General features: G+C 45.3%; 1 protein-coding gene across 1 annotated transcript; it reads left to right on the forward strand.

The window, feature by feature from the left end:
- Positions 1-4,708: 4,708 nt before the first annotated feature.
- Positions 4,709-15,566, forward strand: PSMD3 (proteasome 26S subunit, non-ATPase 3). Its single transcript, XM_020997685.2, has 12 exons — positions 4,709-5,146; positions 6,790-6,980; positions 8,302-8,439; positions 8,941-9,077; positions 9,544-9,734; positions 9,954-10,057; positions 13,381-13,495; positions 13,581-13,700; positions 13,814-13,917; positions 14,215-14,370; positions 14,889-14,939; positions 15,124-15,566. The coding sequence occupies exons 1-12, from the start codon at positions 4,723-4,725 to the stop codon at positions 15,199-15,201; spliced, it is 1,809 nt and encodes a 602-aa protein (XP_020853344.1). The 5' UTR covers positions 4,709-4,722; the 3' UTR covers positions 15,202-15,566.
- Positions 15,567-17,541: the final 1,975 nt, after the last annotated feature.

Here is a 17,541-nt window from a genome sequence, read left to right on the forward strand (position 1 = left end):
TTGAGTCAGTTCTATTAGACGGTCAATTCTTCAAGGGTCATGGGCCAAAGGAATCAATTCTCTATCCTTTTCTCCCGTCTTCTAAGACTGGTTCCCTCACTTCCTAAGAATTCATGACCAGCTTCCAAATGCTTTGTATCAAGTAATCCTCCTCCACTCTTGGATGTCTTCCAAAGCTTTGCTACATTGCTCATGGACATAGGTTGTAGTTATCTCCTAAATTGGTTGTTCTTTCCTTTTGATGTAATCATTATAAAGAAATGAGCTAAGAGCCTAACAATCCAGGGTGGAGGACTCATAAATTATAATAATAAAGCTTGTTTATTTTCTTTCTTCATAACTCTTGCCCACCTACACGAAATACCTAGTGTCTTTTGACAACAGTATCCCTTGACATACACTATCTGAACTACCTGTAACAAATCACTTAACCACTCTAAAACCAGTTCTTCATCTTTAAAATACAAGAGTTGGACTAGATCATTAAGAACTTTCCAAAAACTTTTAATGGTCCAAAAATCCTGTCTTTTCTCCTCTTTCTCCCCACTCACCACTTCCTACCAAACTGAGCATACTTGTCCCCTAAATGTTTCATTCATTCATTCATCAAATAGCTGTTGAGCATCTAACAGTCTACTAGGAAAAACAGTGCCCCTGTCTCTTGCCTTGACTATAACAATAGCCTCTCCCCATTGGCTTCTGCTCTTAACTCTCTCTTCTCTACTCATTCCACACACAACTACTGTAATGCAGAACATTATTTTGCCATTTAGGTAGTAGGGCCCTTTAAGCCATGGAAAGCAAAAGTTGGTGCTTCATCTTGCCCCAGACCTCTTTCCTCCTAAATCTAAACAATAGTGAAATGTACTCTTGCATAGCTCAGCATAGCCCGTACCTCCAATGCAAATGGATAAGAAAGCTTGCAATATAATTGCTCTAGATAATTAAGTTTATACCAGAGACCAGGACACCTGGTCTGGTTTGTGTGATCTCTGACCTGTAATAATGGGGTGCTCGGGTGCTTGTGCTTGTACTTGTGCCCCAATTTCTCCCTAGTCTCAGAAACACTGTCTCTAACAACCATTCCCCAGCCCAAGGACACTGTGCCTAGCAGTTATTCATGCATGGGCCTCAGCATGACCCTTATCTCTCTCCCTGGTACAGCTACACAGAGCTGGGCTGCTCAGGCCTCAGCCCTCAGATCATGTCTCTGGAAGCCTCCCAATTCCTCAGTAAGTTCCTGTGTTGTGAGAAAGCTTTCTCTTGTTGCAGAGCATTCTCTCATCAAGACAGAGGGAGAGGGGTGTCCTTGACCAGCCCAAGGACTCTTCCTCCTGCCAGACTCCAAAGATCCATCCCCCTTGCTGTCCGGTATACTCCCTATACTTTCCCATCCATAGCCCCCAAGGACACCTACACCTTTGGATTACCTCATCAGTGTTCCTGGCATTTCTTTCCCATGCTCTTTTCCATATAAACCCTAGCTCGACCCCTGATCGGGGCCGCTTGATTTGGATGTGCATACCCCTTGCAGCCGCGTGCTAATAAAATCCACATCTTAAATTACGTCTGGGTCTCACTCGTTGATTTCTCGGTACAACACCACCAAATTAATGTTCCTAGAGCACAGATCTGATCATATCATTACCCTGCTTGTAAAGAAAGCTCCAGTAGCTATTGCCTCTAGGATAAAATAACTCCTTTGTTAACCACTTAAAGCCCTTCACAATCTGGCTCAGTCTACCTTCCCAGGCATAGTAAACACACTCTACAATCCAGCCAAATTAGTCTCCTTGTGATTCCTCCTGCACAACAATCTTCCATGTTTGTGCCTATGTCCAAACTATACCGCATGCGTGCAAAGCACTCCCCCATCTCTACCCCTTCTTAGAATCTTCAGCTTTCTTCCAAGTTCAACTCAAGGGCTACTTCCTTCAAGAGGCCTTTGTTGATCCCTTCCAGTTGTTAGTGCCTCTCTTCTCCTTCCCCATCGTTTCCTGTTTACTCTGTATATTTTAGTCCTCTCTATGTATTACTTCCCCAAATATTTGTTAGTTTCCTAGCTTTTGTGTGCTGACTTGTGGATGATCTGAAGTTCAAGAGTTCCTAGGTTAAAGAATTCCTGCATGGGTCTCCTAAGTAGAGATCTTTTTCAAAGGCAAACCTTTTGGAGAAGGAAGAGGATCCCCAAAGCTAGGGGGAACAGCAGATACATCACTGGGCCTGCAGTCAGGAAGACTTGAATTCAAATCCAGCCTCAGATACTTATTAGCGGTGTGACTCTGGGCAAATCACTCAACCTCTTCCTGCCTCAGTTTCTAAAACTGTAAAATGGGGATAACAACAGTCCCCACCTCACAGGATTGTTGTGAGGATCAAAGGATATATTTGTAAAGCACAGTGCCTGGTACATTGTAGGAGCTTAACAAATGCTTATTAAAAAACAACAGAAGAAACCCTGAAGCTGAAGGACTAACACATGGGAGGACCAGATCTGGACCTTCCCAACCTGCCCAGATCCCATGAGTTGCTCAGACAGGACAGGTTTCCTGCTTGTTCAGTAGCCCCCAAAGTGTGCTTATGTCTATGTGGGATACTGGAACAAAATGAGACTCTGAAGTCATCAAAAATTAGGAAAAGATTGACTTACCCTTAGCAGGTGGATTATAAACAAGTATAGGCATTAAGGAAATCTTGGGGTTGATTCAGCTGAGCAAAACTCCCTTTGCCTGAGCTGCCCATCTCGTTTTCCACCAACCAAACATCAAAGAGAATGTCTGGAGCTCCTCAATTGTATTCAGGTGACCAGGAAGTGAGGTCAATATCACAGGGAGTCTAATGGGTTATTTGAGTGCTTTACGTTTCTGCATTTGTTCTTGGGCTCCTGTCTTTTTCATCTTACCCATTTTGTGAGGAGTGAAATGCCTTGATGTCCATACTCAATGTGTTTTTAGCAGCTTGAGCACCTAAGAAGGAGTCAGGGAACCTGATACATAGATTTAAGGAGACTTAGACACAAGTTATACCTAAGCTTTGTTTCTAGGATTTCCCCTGGAATATGAATACAAAGTATGAGACAAGGAGAGTAAGACTCCCAGGGCTGGATTTGGTTCACATGAGCCCTGAAGTTGTGAAGCACTGGGCCAGAGGTTATACACGCGCACACACAGACACACAGACAGACAATAATACCATAAATCAGAAGCTTCTTCTGCTGGGACTCTGAAAAAAAAAAAACAGATTCAAGGGACTTCTTTCCTGTGAGGGATTTTTGGTGATGGGGAGGGAGCAGGGGTGAAAGGGAACATACTAGTACAATAGAAGGAACACTGGATTTGGAATGAACCACCAGTTACTTCACTTCCTCAGCCCTGTTTTCTTCCTCTGCAAAATAAGAGTTGAAATAGGCTAAGGATTCTTAACTTTTTTGTGATGTGAACCCTTTTAGGAATATGGTGAGGCCTATGGACTCCTCAGGTTTGTTACCTACATTCATAATTAAAGGCATTGCTAAATTTCAAGTTCTAATTATAACTGTTTAATTACATACTATAATTACTATATTCTATTATTGCATATATTATAAGCAACATATAACATTATAATCAATATATAATCAATACAGTATAATATATAACAATCAATATATTATGTCAATGTGATATTTTATAATAAAAATATTGATTACGTAAGATATAAAAAACTTAAAATAAAGATGTATATTTTCCCATCCAAGTTCATAAACTCTCCTCTGAAATCTATCTGCTGACTCCGTGTTAAAAATCCCTGGACTAAACAATCTTTGTAAGGTCCCTTCCATCTAGCTTTAAATCCAATTAATCTGAACCTGTCCTCCAGATAGAGAAAATGCAAAAAGCACTGGAATTGGAGGCCAGGAGAGACCAGGAGTCAAACCCAAGCTCTAGCACGGACTCCATGTGTGTGCCCTATAACAAATCCCTTCCTTTCTCCGTGCTTCAGTTGCCCCCCAGGTAAAAAGGGGAGGTCGACCCTCCTGGGACCCCCCTGAGTGCCCTTCCAGCCTTGGTTCCTTGGGGTCCTGTGAGGGCCCCACCCCTGGGCCCTCGCCCGTGGTCCTCAGCCATCTTGGGGTCTCCCAACCCCACGACCTGCGGCCTCTTCAAAATAACGTGGGGACCTCCCCTCCCCCTATTCCGTGACTCCATGCCCACGGAACTCTTCCCACCCCGCTCCGTCGCCCCGGCTTGGGTTTCTTTCTCTCCTCCTCGCCTTCTCCCCGCGTCTCCCACTCCTCTCCACCGGGATTTTTCCCCACACTCGCGCCGTGCCGCGGGACGGCGGCAGTTGACAGACGGACACGCAAGCGTACCTCGAGGCTTCCGGAGCTCGCGTGAAAATCCTGCCCAGCAACTCATGCTGTATTGGAGATGAGCGCTAGGATTGGCCATGCCTAATTTGACAAGCGAGATGAGCTAAAAGCAGGGGAGCCGAGGAGTCTCAGTTTGAGCCTACGGTGACCCCTGGTGGACAAGCATAGGAAAGTACACTCGAGAGGAAAATAAAAACAAAATAAACAAACCAACCCAGAGCGGGCGGCAGGGCGGGGCAGGGCGTGAAGCCGCAGATTGGCTCCTCCCCGATCCTCCACCCCTCTCTCGTTACGTCAGCCTCAGGCCTGAAGCTCGGTGCTTGATTTCTTCCCCCTGTTCCTACTCGGCTATCGGCCCCCAGGGCCTGGGCATGTCCCAGAAGCCCCAACGCCGGGGAAGGGTTTGCAGCTGCTCCGTCATCGTGCGCCAGGACCCGAGCCCGCGCGCGCGCGCACAGGCCACGTCCGGCGCCCCCGGTCCCCGGCGCGAGCGCTCACGAGAGGCCCCGGCTCCGGCCCCCCAGATTAGGCCGCGCCCCGGGACTCCGGGCGCCATGAAGCAAGAGGGCTCAGCGCGGCGCCGCGGCGCCGACAAGGCGAAGCAGCCCCCGGGCGGGGGAGAGCAAGAGCCGCCGCCGCCTCCGCCGCCACCGCCTCCCCCGGCCGCCCCCCTGGATGTGGAGATGAAGGAGGAGGCGGCGGCGGCGGCGGCCGGCGGAGCAGCCGGAGAAGGCGAGGGCAAAGTGGCCTTGGCAGAGCGCTCCCAGCGGGAGCTGGACACAGTCACCTTGGAGGGTGAGGGTCCCGGTCCGGGCCGCGCCTGCTACGGAGGGGTGAGGGAGGGGTGTGCCGGGACAGGGCCCCTCCCCCAGCCCCCAGGGGTCCCCGCGCCCCTTCTCCAACCCCACTCCGGGATGTCTTCAGATCCCTTTGCCCACCCATGCCCGCATCTCCGGAGATGGCTTTGCTGCCCCCTCCCAGAGGCCGGCCCGACGTGAACGTGACATTTGGCGGGGACCCCTGCATGCATGCATGCTCGGCGGCCGGACCCCACCTTGCCCCTTTTTGTCCGGATGGCTTTGGGCAGGCCGTCGTAAGGAGGGCTGTGCTGCACATTCCCACTTCCTTGTTTCTTTTGCTCCAAGCCCTTCCTGGCATCAGATCTCCCAGTCTCTGCTGGCACATACGCGGACCCATACATCCATGTGGGTCTTCTCCTTGACTGGGGGGGCAGCTCCCGCCACCACCGCCTTCCTTGCTACCTTGTTTTTTTTCCTCCCAAGACCTTCGGAGTTCTTGGGTTATCTACCCCCACTTGCCTTGTCCTCATTGTAGAAGAGAGGTGTTTTGTGTAAATCCCTTAATACCAGGGAATACTCTATAATCTTCACAGTTCCTTAGACCCCACTTTTTTAGGAAATCATTTCACATATATCCCACAGGTATTGGGGTTATCTTTCTGTTGAACCAAGTAAATTGCCTTCATTCAGTATTAAAGTCACCTTTCCCTGGTCAGAAAAGGGAATTGGGAATCTCTTCCTACCGTACTGATCAAACTTCTTCCATAGTAATAGAAAGATTTTCACATTTCTAATATGGTGAATATCAGTAGATATAAAGCAGGTAAACAAAAGCTTTTTGAGAGGGATCCTCAGTGGTTTTTAAGAAAATGAGAGACCAAAAAGTTTGAGAATCAATGGTCTCCTTTCCAGCTATTAGTGAACCACTTAGGTCTCCCAGAAACATTGGTATTGGTGCATCTGTGCTAACAGTTGGTACATTTGTGGTGGTGGCAGTTTTGACCTCTTCTAACCATTACAAAATCAGACATTTCTTTCTGATGATGATGTTTTTAAAATTGGTTCTGTGATTTCATAGATGTGGGAAACTTAATTTAACAAGTTTGAATCAACTTCTCTATAACTTAGAGTCCTAAAGAGTTGCTGGGAGACCTGATGTGATAGATTAAGTGACTTCCCGCTGGTCACATATTGAGTATCTGTCAGAGGCAGGACTGTACCAGGTTATTTGTCATATATATATTTATGCTCTTTGAAATTCTATTTAAATAGTAAAGACAATCTCCAGAGCAGAAGTACCACTGATTGATTATTGTTGGCATTATTACTTCCTTTTAAGTGAATTTTTCATTTTTCACTCCTCTGCCCCCTTCCTTTCTTTACTCCCTTTGTTTCCCCATCTTCATTTTTTCCTTGTTTTCTAGCTGTGCTTTAGAACTGCAAACAAGTTATTTATAAACACTCTACAACCCTAATAGTCGAATTTAGGGCTAACAAGGTTGCCATCCCCTTCTGTAAAAGAAAGTCCCATATGTAACTTTTCTAGGAGCCTAAAGTACTGATTAGTGCTTCGGCAGAAGGGCAAGCTAGGGGTTAGAGGGGGGGAGTAAAGGGGTATCTTTAATCGGTCCTCCACAGACATCAAGGAACATGTAAAGCAGCTGGAGAAGGCTGTGTCAGGCAAGGAGCCTCGCTTTGTACTGAGGGCCCTTCGGATGCTACCTTCAACTTCACGCCGTCTCAACCCCTATGTTCTCTACAAGGCTGTTCTTGGCTTTTTCACCTCCTGTAATGCCACCCGTGATTTCTTACTCGCCTTCTTGGAAGAGGTGAGTGGGTCAGACCATCATAAGGAGTGTATATTAGGCAGACTTTCTTCCCTGCAGATCCCCTTAACCAGGTCAACATCCATATCCTCCTCTCATATTTGATTTTACCTAGCCCCTAAGACCCCTATTGTCCTGAATATACAGTGTGAAGAGGTGATCAAGAAAGTTTTGCTTGGAAAGTTAATGTCTCAGTAACACCTTCAGTTAGCCAAGGAAACCAATTTTCTTTTAGCCTTACAGTCTCCTTTCCCTGGTCAGAAAAAGCAGGGAATCCTTCTATTCCCCAGCTTATACTTCTTGTATGACTAGGGTTATCTTACTGTCCCATGAACGTGTCATGCTCGTTCTTACTTACCTCTGTTTATATTTTAGGCCTCCCAACCACCCAGAGCTCTCCCTTCTTCCTTTCTCCTACCCACATCTGAACCTATCCTTCAAGGCCTAGCCCAAGTCCTAGATTTCCATCCTGAGTACTTTGTGATCTGCTGTTTCTAAAAGCCTTTGATATTCATAGTTAGCACTAGATGTGAAAGCCTAGGAAATGCAGTGATATAATAATGGAAGAACAGAACTTTTTTTTTCCAGAAAAACTGAAAAAGAAGGGTAAAAAGTAATTTCCTCACATTTTAATGAGTCTTAACATCTCTAAATGTGTCAAATGGGAATTTTTTAACAAACTAAGTTGTAAATAATACATATTTATGGTCTTGAAGCAACATAGTGACTTAGATCTGTGAGTAGCATATAAACTGGGCGTGGTGGTACACACCTGTATCCCTCATTCTGGGGAGGCAAGGCTGGTAGATCACTTGAGCCTGGCAGTTCTGAGTTGCAGTAGACCAAGACAGGTGTCCACATTAAGATCAGCACCAATATGATGACCCCCCCCCCTTGAAGTGGGTTTGTCTGAGGAGCAAAGAGGCCCAAGTTAGAGAAAAGCAGGTCAAATCCTATGTTGATCAGTAGTAGGGTAGGGTCCATTGTACTTCTAGCCTGGATGAGATAGGGGAACCTATTCTCCCCATCCTTCCTCCCCACCCAAAAAGGCAGTTTACCATTTCTATTTTTCCCCTTGAAACAAATGCTACTGCCTTATGACTTTAGAAGGTCCAGGTATTTTATATTTCTTGTTTGTCTCACAGAATTTAAGTTAGTTGTAACCTCTCTCATATCCTGTTATACAGGGTATTTTTGTTTCTCCTGCCAAATTGTAAGCTTTTGAGACTTAGAAATATGTCTTATATGTCTGAACTAATAGTGCTGAACACATTGTAAGCACTTTTAATTGGGGTACTTCCTAAGTGGCTCTGGTCTCTTCTAGCCCATGGATACAGAAGCAGATTTGCAGTTCCGTCCCAGGACAGGAAAAGCTGCCTCAGCCCCTCTCTTACCTGAAGTGGAGGCATATCTCCAACTCCTCATGGTCATCTACCTGATGAACAGCAAGCGCTACAAAGAGGTATTAAGCAGAGAAAAGTGGCAGTGGTGAGCATGGCTGTATGCACTAGACTGGCATAAGGGATTTTGGAGCAAACTATATGTAGAATGATTGGAAAAACTGGGTCCAGTTTCTGACCGTTGGGTCATTAAGAGCTCTTTTTTACTTTACAATTTACTGATTCTCCGATGTTATTATTCCCTTAACTTTCCACCAAGGGAGGACCTCTCATTGCCATCCTGAATAGATGGTAATGTCATTGGACAGGCAGTCATCGTTCATCCCCTGCTTATTGAGGGCGGTAGAGTTGGTTACTGAGGGTCACTCTGTTCAAGATACCACTAGATTCTTCCAGCCACAAGTGAACGGTCCTGCTACCCTTCTGGAGCACAAGAACAAGAGAGTAGCAGCCAGGTTCTTGGACTGGGGGAGCTGTAGATGCTTAGTTCAGTCTTCTGTGTTATATACACCAGATTACACTAAACATACACACACTCATACTTCTTTTTACTGCCTTTCTAGGCACAAAGAGTTTCCGATGATCTCATGCAGAAAATAAGTACCCAGAACCGCCGAGCCCTGGACCTGGTCGCAGCAAAGTGTTATTATTACCATGCCCGTGTCTATGAGTTCTTAGACAAGCTGGATGTGGTACGCAGGTAAGGGGACCTCTGGCCAGGCTGTGAGCAATTAAGGGTTGGGCCATTGGTGTGTAATCTACAACTTTGGGAACTGTACTAAGGCAGAGCACTGGCCTGTGACTTAGGGGCCTAGGAAAGGCAGGAATTGGAATGTGAACCCAGATCTGCCCAACTGCATGCCCACTGCTCTCTAGACTATGCCATGCTGCCTGCCTCTTAGTCCACTGAGATTATTGAGACACAGACTATTTGTTATTTCTGGATAGAACTCCATGTTCATGGAGGAAGGGAGACTGGAGGGGAAGGCTGTCAGATACCAAAGGAAACATGACCTCTACTTTTCAGTTTTATTTGGAAGGTGCTTGGTGACACTTAAGAGACATGTGAGGAGGTATAAATTATGTGTAACTGTGCTAAGGGGGCAAGAGTAATGAGTAGTTAGAGGGATTGGTCTTGTCAGCACTCACGGACGCTCTCCTTGCAGCTTCCTGCATGCCAGGTTACGGACGGCCACCCTTAGACATGATGCAGATGGCCAGGCTACTCTGCTTAACCTTCTGTTGCGAAACTACCTGCATTACAGCCTGTATGACCAGGCTGAAAAATTGGTGTCCAAGTCCGTGTTCCCTGAGCAAGCCAACAACAATGAGTGGGCAAGGTACCTCTACTATACAGGTGAGCAAGGGGACCCTTACCTGCTCTCCAGAAAAAGCTATGGGATATGCTACATTCCTCTGCCTGGAGAGTAGGCATTCCCCAGGGGAGGTCCATAGTGTGGATATGGGAGGGGGGACAGTTCAATTGGGGGCATAGGTGCTCTGGATCAGAGGAAGGGTTGGGATGGTACTTTCTGAGTAGTTCATGCTCTCCCTCCTTTTTTCCCTATACATGCAGGGCGAATCAAAGCCATCCAGCTGGAATACTCGGAGGCCCGAAGAACGATGACCAATGCTCTGCGCAAGGCCCCCCAGCACACAGCTGTAGGCTTCAAACAGACAGTAAGGAGCAGCCACCGTTTCTCTCTCTCTCTCCTCTACTCCTGATTGTCCCTCGTTAAAGTTTTAGTAAACATCTTTTTGTATATAACACTAATAACACTATACTAAGAGACATTTACAAGGTATCACCCCTTTTTTCTCAAAACTTACTGTTTAAAAGGAATTTTAGAATGCTGTTCCTGATTCATAATTATTGAGAAATGGGCATGGAGCCATTTGTTGTAGTTGCTCTAATCCAGTGATAGGCCCTCACTTAGACCAGGGCTGACCAGGCGAGTGCTTTTCTTGTGAGATGATTAGCCTAATCTGGAGGTGCTCTCTTATGGCCAAGATTATTTCTCTATGATACTAACCTGACCAGATAGGGAGTAAATTTGGCCTTGTAAGCACTTTGGCAGTTCACAGATATTTGGTATTTACTATGTTCTCAGCATTTTAGGAGATATGAAAGACGTGTAAGACCTGATTTCTGCCCTCAGATAACTCCAAACTTGGTGTTAGAAGACCTGGGTTGGAGTTTCAGCTCTGCCACTAACTAGCCTGTGTCTTTGAACAAGTTCCTGAACTTTACTTAATTTCTTAATCAGTAAAGTAAAGTTTGTACAGTCTGTATCTAGATTGTTTTGAGGATCAAATAAGATCATGTAAGCTAGTCCAGCATGAGTTGTATGGGCAGAGGACTACCTCCAGAGAAGGCTTTATGGGGGAAGAAGATAGGCCTAGAAAGATAGGTAAAATTTTGACCAACCGAGAGAGAAGTTGGAGAGAACATTTCATATGGAAGGGAGAGTAGATGCAAAGGTACCAAACAGCTTATCATCAAAGCTAGAAATATTAAAATCTCTTTACAAGCCACAACCAACTAAGACCTTTACTTTTTAACATCTTCCTTCCTAGGAAGTATGGGGTAAAAGATCATGGGGAGGAGCACAAGAAAAATAGATGTGCATAATTGGAGGGGAGTGGGGTAGGCAAGATCTGTGACGTGAAATGAGGCCAGACATCTGATGAGTCATGAAACTAGCCCTCCCAGGTTCCCCTCCAGATTCTTCAGATAACAAAGGAAGAAAGATTTGGGTTTTTAATAAGTTTTTTATTGGTATTTTCCTTTTCTTACATCACCATAGCATTGCCTGTATATGTCCCTCTCCCAGACAGCCATCCATTTGACACGTACTTCTTAGAGAGGAAAAAAGTCAGCATAACTGATCAGTACATTGAAAAAATCCAAAGTCATGTGCAGCGTTTGTGTGTAAGACCCCTGTCAACTTCCCACATTCACAAAGGGGTGGCTGGGTGTCTTCTCCCTACTGGAGGAGAGATTTGTGGTGGCTTTCTGCTTTGCCAGTCTGTCTGTGGCCCTGAACTAAAAGCAAGGAGTGGAAAATTTCTTTCAGTTGACAGTGACAGTGATAATTTTTTATTTGTTTTTAGTTTTCAACATTCACCTCCGTGAGATTTTGAGTTCCAAGTTTTCTCCTCGTCTCTCCTCTCTTCTTACTCGGTGTACAGTCTGATACATATACATTCGTATTGAACCTATTTTCACATTAGTCATGAAAAAAAGAATTAGAACCAATGGGAGAAACCATGAGAAAGAAGAAACCAAAAAAAAAAGAGAGATAAAATAATGTGCTTCAATCTGCATTCAGACTCCATAGTTTTTTTCTGGATGTGGACAGCATTTTCCATCATGGGTCTTTTGGAGTTGTCTTAGACCCTTGCATTGCTGAGAAGAGCCAGGTCTATCACAGTCATCGCACATTGTGGCTGTTACTGTGTACAGCATTCTGGTTCTGCTCACTTCACTCAGCATCAGTTCATTCAGGTCTTTCCAGGTTTTTCTGAAGTCTGCCTGTTCATCATTTCTTATAGCACAATAGTATTCTAATACATTCATATACCACAACTTGTTCAGCTATTCCCCAACTGATGGGCATCGCCTCAATTTCCAATTCCTTGCCACCACAAAAAGAGCTGCTATAAATATTTTTGTACATGTGGGTCTTTTTCCTATTTATAGAATCTCTTTGGGATATAGCCCTAGAAGTGGTATTGCTGGGTCAAAGGGTATCCACATTTTTGTAGCCCTTTGAGCATAGTTCCAAATTGTTCTCCAAGATGGTTGGATCATTTCACAACTCCACCAACAACGTATTAATATTCCAACTTTCCCACATCTTCTCCAGCATTTATCATTTTTCTGTTTTGTCATGTTAGCCAATCTGATAGGTGTGATGTGGTACCTCAGAGTTGTTTTGATTTGCATTTCTCTAATCAGAAGTGGTTTAGAGCATTTTTTCATGTGAGTATAGATAGCTTTAATTTCTTCATCTGAAAACTGCCTGTTCATATCCTTTAACTGTTTATCAGTTGGGGAATGACAGTGATAATTTCATTAAGGTTCACAGACAAATAAAAGGCAAGTTTAAACCAGCCTTATTGAGGCTTTTTTGAGTAGAACAAAAATGTTTAATAATTCATTTTAAAACTGCAAGTGGGGAACATAAAACTTTAATCAGGCAAAAAAAAATGTTTAAATATACTTAAATTCATTTAAGGGAGAGGCGGGTAGAGCTAGCAATTAAATTTTTCTGCCTGGGTAGCTACCTTTTCCTTTTTGACAATCTCCTATCCCCCACCCCCCACTCCCTGTCCACACCATCCTTCTCTCTTCCACTCTACAGATGCCCCAGACCTTCAGCTCCTGTCCTTCAGCCTCCAATCCCATCCCACACTAATGCTCAGGGGAGCACATTTATGGCCTTTAGTCCACTGAAGTTGCCTTTGTTTGCCCCCATTTCCTAGCTAACACCTTCCAGCTCAGCCACCTTTTATCTGTCCCCAGGTCTAATCTATCACTTTCTCCCTTCTTCTCCCTTCCCATTTCTTTGACAACCCTAAACTACCATCCCACCTGACCTATGGCTAGCATTTAGCAGGTCTTTGAACCTCCTGAGTTTTGATGTCCCTGCCACTGCCATGAATGCCTCTCCCATTCCACTAACAAGTAGCCTTGAGGGTAGCTGTCTCACCCTCTTTGAACAAGACTGAGGTGCTGAACAAGCATGTAGGTAGGAAATGGGAACACATGTCTTAAAGCTTTTGTCTCAAATCAACATGGGATAGAAACCTTCCCTGTGACCAACTGAAATTAAGTTGAGAGCTGGGTGCAGCCAGTGAGCCTGAGGTTCTTAAAATTTGCCTCCAAAGCAGGAGGTTCTGCTAGCCTGCTGGCACCTTTTTCCACTACAGGAGTAAGCTTCTGTCTAGTGTTTCTTATCTGAAGATCCTAGCTTTTCGTTTCACCATTCCTTCTCCAGGTACACAAGCTGCTCATTGTGGTGGAGCTACTGTTAGGGGAGATCCCAGACCGACTACAGTTCCGTCAGCCCTCACTCAAACGTTCCCTCATGCCCTACTTTCTTCTGACCCAAGGTAGGGCTGGGCTACCTCATGCCCCTGAGAGTCCTGCTTTGACCTACCTCCTTCCACCCTCATCCCAACTTTTGTCTTCTCTCAGCTGTCAGGACAGGAAATCTAGCCAAGTTCAACCTGGTTCTGGATCAGTTTGGAGAAAAGTTTCAGGCAGATGGGACCTACACCTTGATCATACGGCTGCGACACAATGTAATTAAAACAGGTAGGATCAAGGTTTGGGGGTTTAGTGAAAGAACTTCTCCATGGCTGAGATTCTTCAAAAGGACTATGTTTGGGAGAGGCCTGTGCTCATTCTGCCTTTCCTTCCTCTCCGAGGTGTGCGTATGATCAGTCTCTCCTACTCCCGAATCTCCCTGGCTGACATTGCCCAGAAGCTGCAGCTGGATAGCCCAGAAGATGCAGAGTTCATTGTTGCCAAGGTGGGCATGAGTCAGAGATCAAACTGTGGCCCAATTCATTATCTTCCTAAAGGTTAGGGGACATAGGAGTCCTAGGGGACAGGGAGGAAAGGAGAATATAGTCTTTTAATGTTGTCAGGTTTTTTTGGGAAGAAACTACAGTAGCTGTTCCAACATAGTCAAGTGGATTCTTTTACTTAACTTCCAGAGGCAGAAACAAGGTGAAGGAATAATTGTGGAAATATGGAAGCAGGAGGATATGGGGACTTGAAGGATTTTTCTGATAATCCCTTTTTGTTTTCACTGTGGGGCGTATAGGCCATCCGAGATGGTGTCATAGAGGCTAGCATCAACCACGAAAAGGGATATGTCCAGTCCAAGGAGATGATCGACATTTATTCTACCCGAGAGCCTCAGTTGGCCTTCCACCAGCGCATCTCCTTTTGCCTAGACATTCACAATATGTCTGTCAAGGTGAGCATCCCGAGGTTGGCAATGGGAATTGATGCCAGTAAGACAGCCATCTTTATGAAGTATCTGGTTGTCGTGTGCTTTTAACATAGAGTTGGTTAATACTCTCTAGTCCCAGCTCAGGTACAAGAACTGAGATATTAGAGCTGAAAGAACCTTTAAAGGTCATCTATTCCAACTTTTTCATTTTATAGATAAGCAAACTAAGGCCCATAGAGCCTAAATGACTTGCTTGGCGTAACGCACTAGTTGCAACAAAATAAGAATTTAGTAAGCCACATGTAAGGCACTGGAGGTAAAAATAAAAAAACGTAAGACTGCCCTCTAAGAGCTTATATTATACTTATTAATGGTTATAACAGCCAGAATTACAGTTCGGGTGTCCAGACATCTGATCAAGTGTGCTTCACACTACATCAGGATGTCAGTCTTTCTGCTTCTTTAAGTGAGTTGAAAAACACTAGGTTTGTAAACTTGGTTCAGCCTCAGGAGTCTTAGCTTCTGACCATCTTTCCCTTTAGGCCATGAGGTTCCCTCCCAAATCTTACAACAAGGATCTTGAGTCTGCAGAGGTAAGCCTTTACATCTTTGATTGTGAAAAACCTTGCTTTGCAGCAGGGAGAAGAGAGTCGCAGATGTTGGGGGACATTTGAGCTGTTGCCTTCGGGGTGCATTTTTATTAGCTATTGTAGTTGGGAGAGGAAGGAGTGATTCCACATAGCCCAAGACCTTGATCCCTTGACCCCTTTTCTCCAGGAGCGGCGTGAGCGAGAGCAGCAGGATCTGGAGTTTGCTAAGGAGATGGCTGAAGATGATGATGACAGCTTCCCTTGAACAGGGCGGCTGGGGAAGGGTAGGGGTGAGTGGGGGCTGGCTCTGCGTCTTCCTCCTATGGGGCCCCCCGTTTCCGGAGAGCCTCCTCCCCCACAGTGTCTCACAGACTCTGCATGTGCAGGGGTGGGGGACGGGGACTGACCCCCACCCAACCACTGGGCCTCTCTCCAGCCAGTGGCTCGGCAGGTGGAGGGCAGGCAGGCAGGCAGGTTCCCCAGGGCAGGGTCCTGGCCAGCAGGATAGGAGGGGGCAACCCCATGTTCTCCTCTGGGGAGAGGGGGTATGGGGGTGGGACACGTTGGGTTGTATGTTTTTTGAAGCTTCAATTATGACTTTTAAACAATAAAACGTTCTCCAAAGCTCTATGTCAGTTGATTACTATGCACTTATCTAGGGATTTATGCCCCTATAGGAGATCTGGGAGCCCAAAGTCTCCTGAGGGGAAAGAAAGTTGAATAGAGAGTAGGGTGAAATAAGGTTGACAAGGCTGGCAGAAGAGGAAAGTGGGAGATTCTGGTTGGGAGACAGGTAAAGAGAGGGGAGAAATGGAGCCTAGAGGGACAAGATTTTCTGTTATAAATGTGTGGTCATTGTAGTCTGTCAGCAACAGTGGACCAGTATTTTCAAGGTGGCTCCTTTGGAATCCCAAGGGTCGAACTGACTTGGAGAGCAAGGTAAAATGTGGCTATGTTCTGGTCATCTCAGGAACTCCTGAGAGCTGAAGAACTGCCCCCATCGGGTCAGACATAACCCAGGATTCTGACAGAGAAGAGTGCTACATGCGTTGTACAAAAAACTTAGGGTCCAGGGCAGCTAGGTGGCACGGTGGATAGAATGCTGGCCCTGAAGTCAGGAGGACCTGAGTTCAGATCCGGCCTCAGACCAAACACTTGGCGCTTACTAGCTGTGTGACCCTGTGTGACACTTAACCCCAATTGCCAAAAAAAAAAAAAGCTTGGGGTCCAGTCCAACTGATAGTATTCCCAAAGCCCTCCTTTCACAGGCTTGCCTTTGTTTACTGTGCTCCTTCTACCTGACTCCCTACTTCCATCTTCTGCCCAGTTGAGTTCTGTGCAACTTTCAAGGACTATTTCATCTGACTCTTGAAGCCTTCCTTGACCATCTTAGTCCCCCATGATTTCTTCTTCATCCAAACTCCAATAGTCCTTAATGTCTGTCCCACTCATTTGATATGTACTTAGATCCTGTCTTATGGTAAGGACTTAAGGAAGACTTTCATCCATGAAAGTCTTCTCTCCCCAGCTCCTGGATAAATTCTTTGAAGTCATGGATGATTTTGGCTACAAGTCGCTTCAAGTATTTTAAATACTGCCTTTATGCCAATCACCCATGACTTCCCTCTCTCGATCAGTGATGTGACCAAGATGACCTTTCTGCTCTTCACACACAGTGCCCCCTCCCAATTGTACCAGCTGTTCCCAGGCCTGGGATAATGCCCTCCCTCTCTTCCAAGACACAAGTACCACCCAATACATAAAGTTCTCGATCCACTGAGCTGCCAAGGGCTTAACCAAAACTTCGTGTGTAACTATTATACTTATTCTGTATATATGTAGTGTATGGCCTTGTCTCCCCCATTGGAATCTCAGTTCTTTGTGAGTAGGGATTGTTTCATTTGTTGTATCACCGTCTTCTAGCACGGTGCCTGGCACCTAGCAAGCAGTTAAATACTTCTAAATTGATCGTAGAGCTAACTGCCAGGCCTTAGCTTTCAAACAGAGGAGCTTACATTTCTACCTTTATTACACACCTTGTCTGCACTGAGCCATAGATATGGCCATGAGGCTATGAGAGGCCTTGCTCTCAAGGAGCTTACAATCAAAATTCCTTCTTTAAATCTCCTGTAATAAGTAAACGTTAACAGATCTAGAGGTGGAGAGAACTTTGATAGCCACCTCTTGTTTTTAATACAAGGATCAAATCCAGCAAGATTAACTGACTCAGCCAAGGTCATGTTGGCAGCAAGCCTCAGAGGTGGTATTTGAACTCACGTCCTCTGACTGCAGAACAAAGTACACTTTACTCTTTAGATAAACGTTGTCACCCTTGACTTTACCTACAGAAGTTGGAGATGGCCCCAAAATGCCATTTCCTTCAGCCTGTTAGGATCTAATCTTCCATGTTTTGTTTTGTTTTCAATTTGCATCATTTCTTGATTCTGTTCCCTTGGGAAATTGTAAAGTTTCTTTAATATCTCCAAATTTCTCCCCAAAACAAAGGTCCATTTTTTAAAATGCCAATATTCTTGTACGACAGTACAGCTGCCAGTCTTGTAATGCCACAGTCACCTATATAAAATGAGTGTCACCTACAAGGCAA

Source organism: Phascolarctos cinereus, unplaced genomic scaffold, assembly GCF_003287225.1.
Source record: "Phascolarctos cinereus isolate Bilbo 61053 unplaced genomic scaffold, phaCin_HiC Scaffold_5;HRSCAF=322, whole genome shotgun sequence".
Taxonomy (NCBI): domain Eukaryota; kingdom Metazoa; phylum Chordata; class Mammalia; order Diprotodontia; family Phascolarctidae; genus Phascolarctos; species Phascolarctos cinereus.

Coding starts and splice junctions, on each gene's coding strand:
- PSMD3 (XM_020997685.2), top strand. CDS start 4,723: ATGTCCCAGAAGCCCCAACGCCGGGGAAGGGTTTGCAGCTGCTCCGTC. Junction 5,147..6,789: donor GGACACAGTCACCTTGGAGG/GTGAGGGTCCCG, acceptor GGTCCTCCACAG/ACATCAAGGAACATGTAAAG. Junction 13,701..13,813: donor ACACAATGTAATTAAAACAG/GTAGGATCAAGG, acceptor TTCCTCTCCGAG/GTGTGCGTATGATCAGTCTC.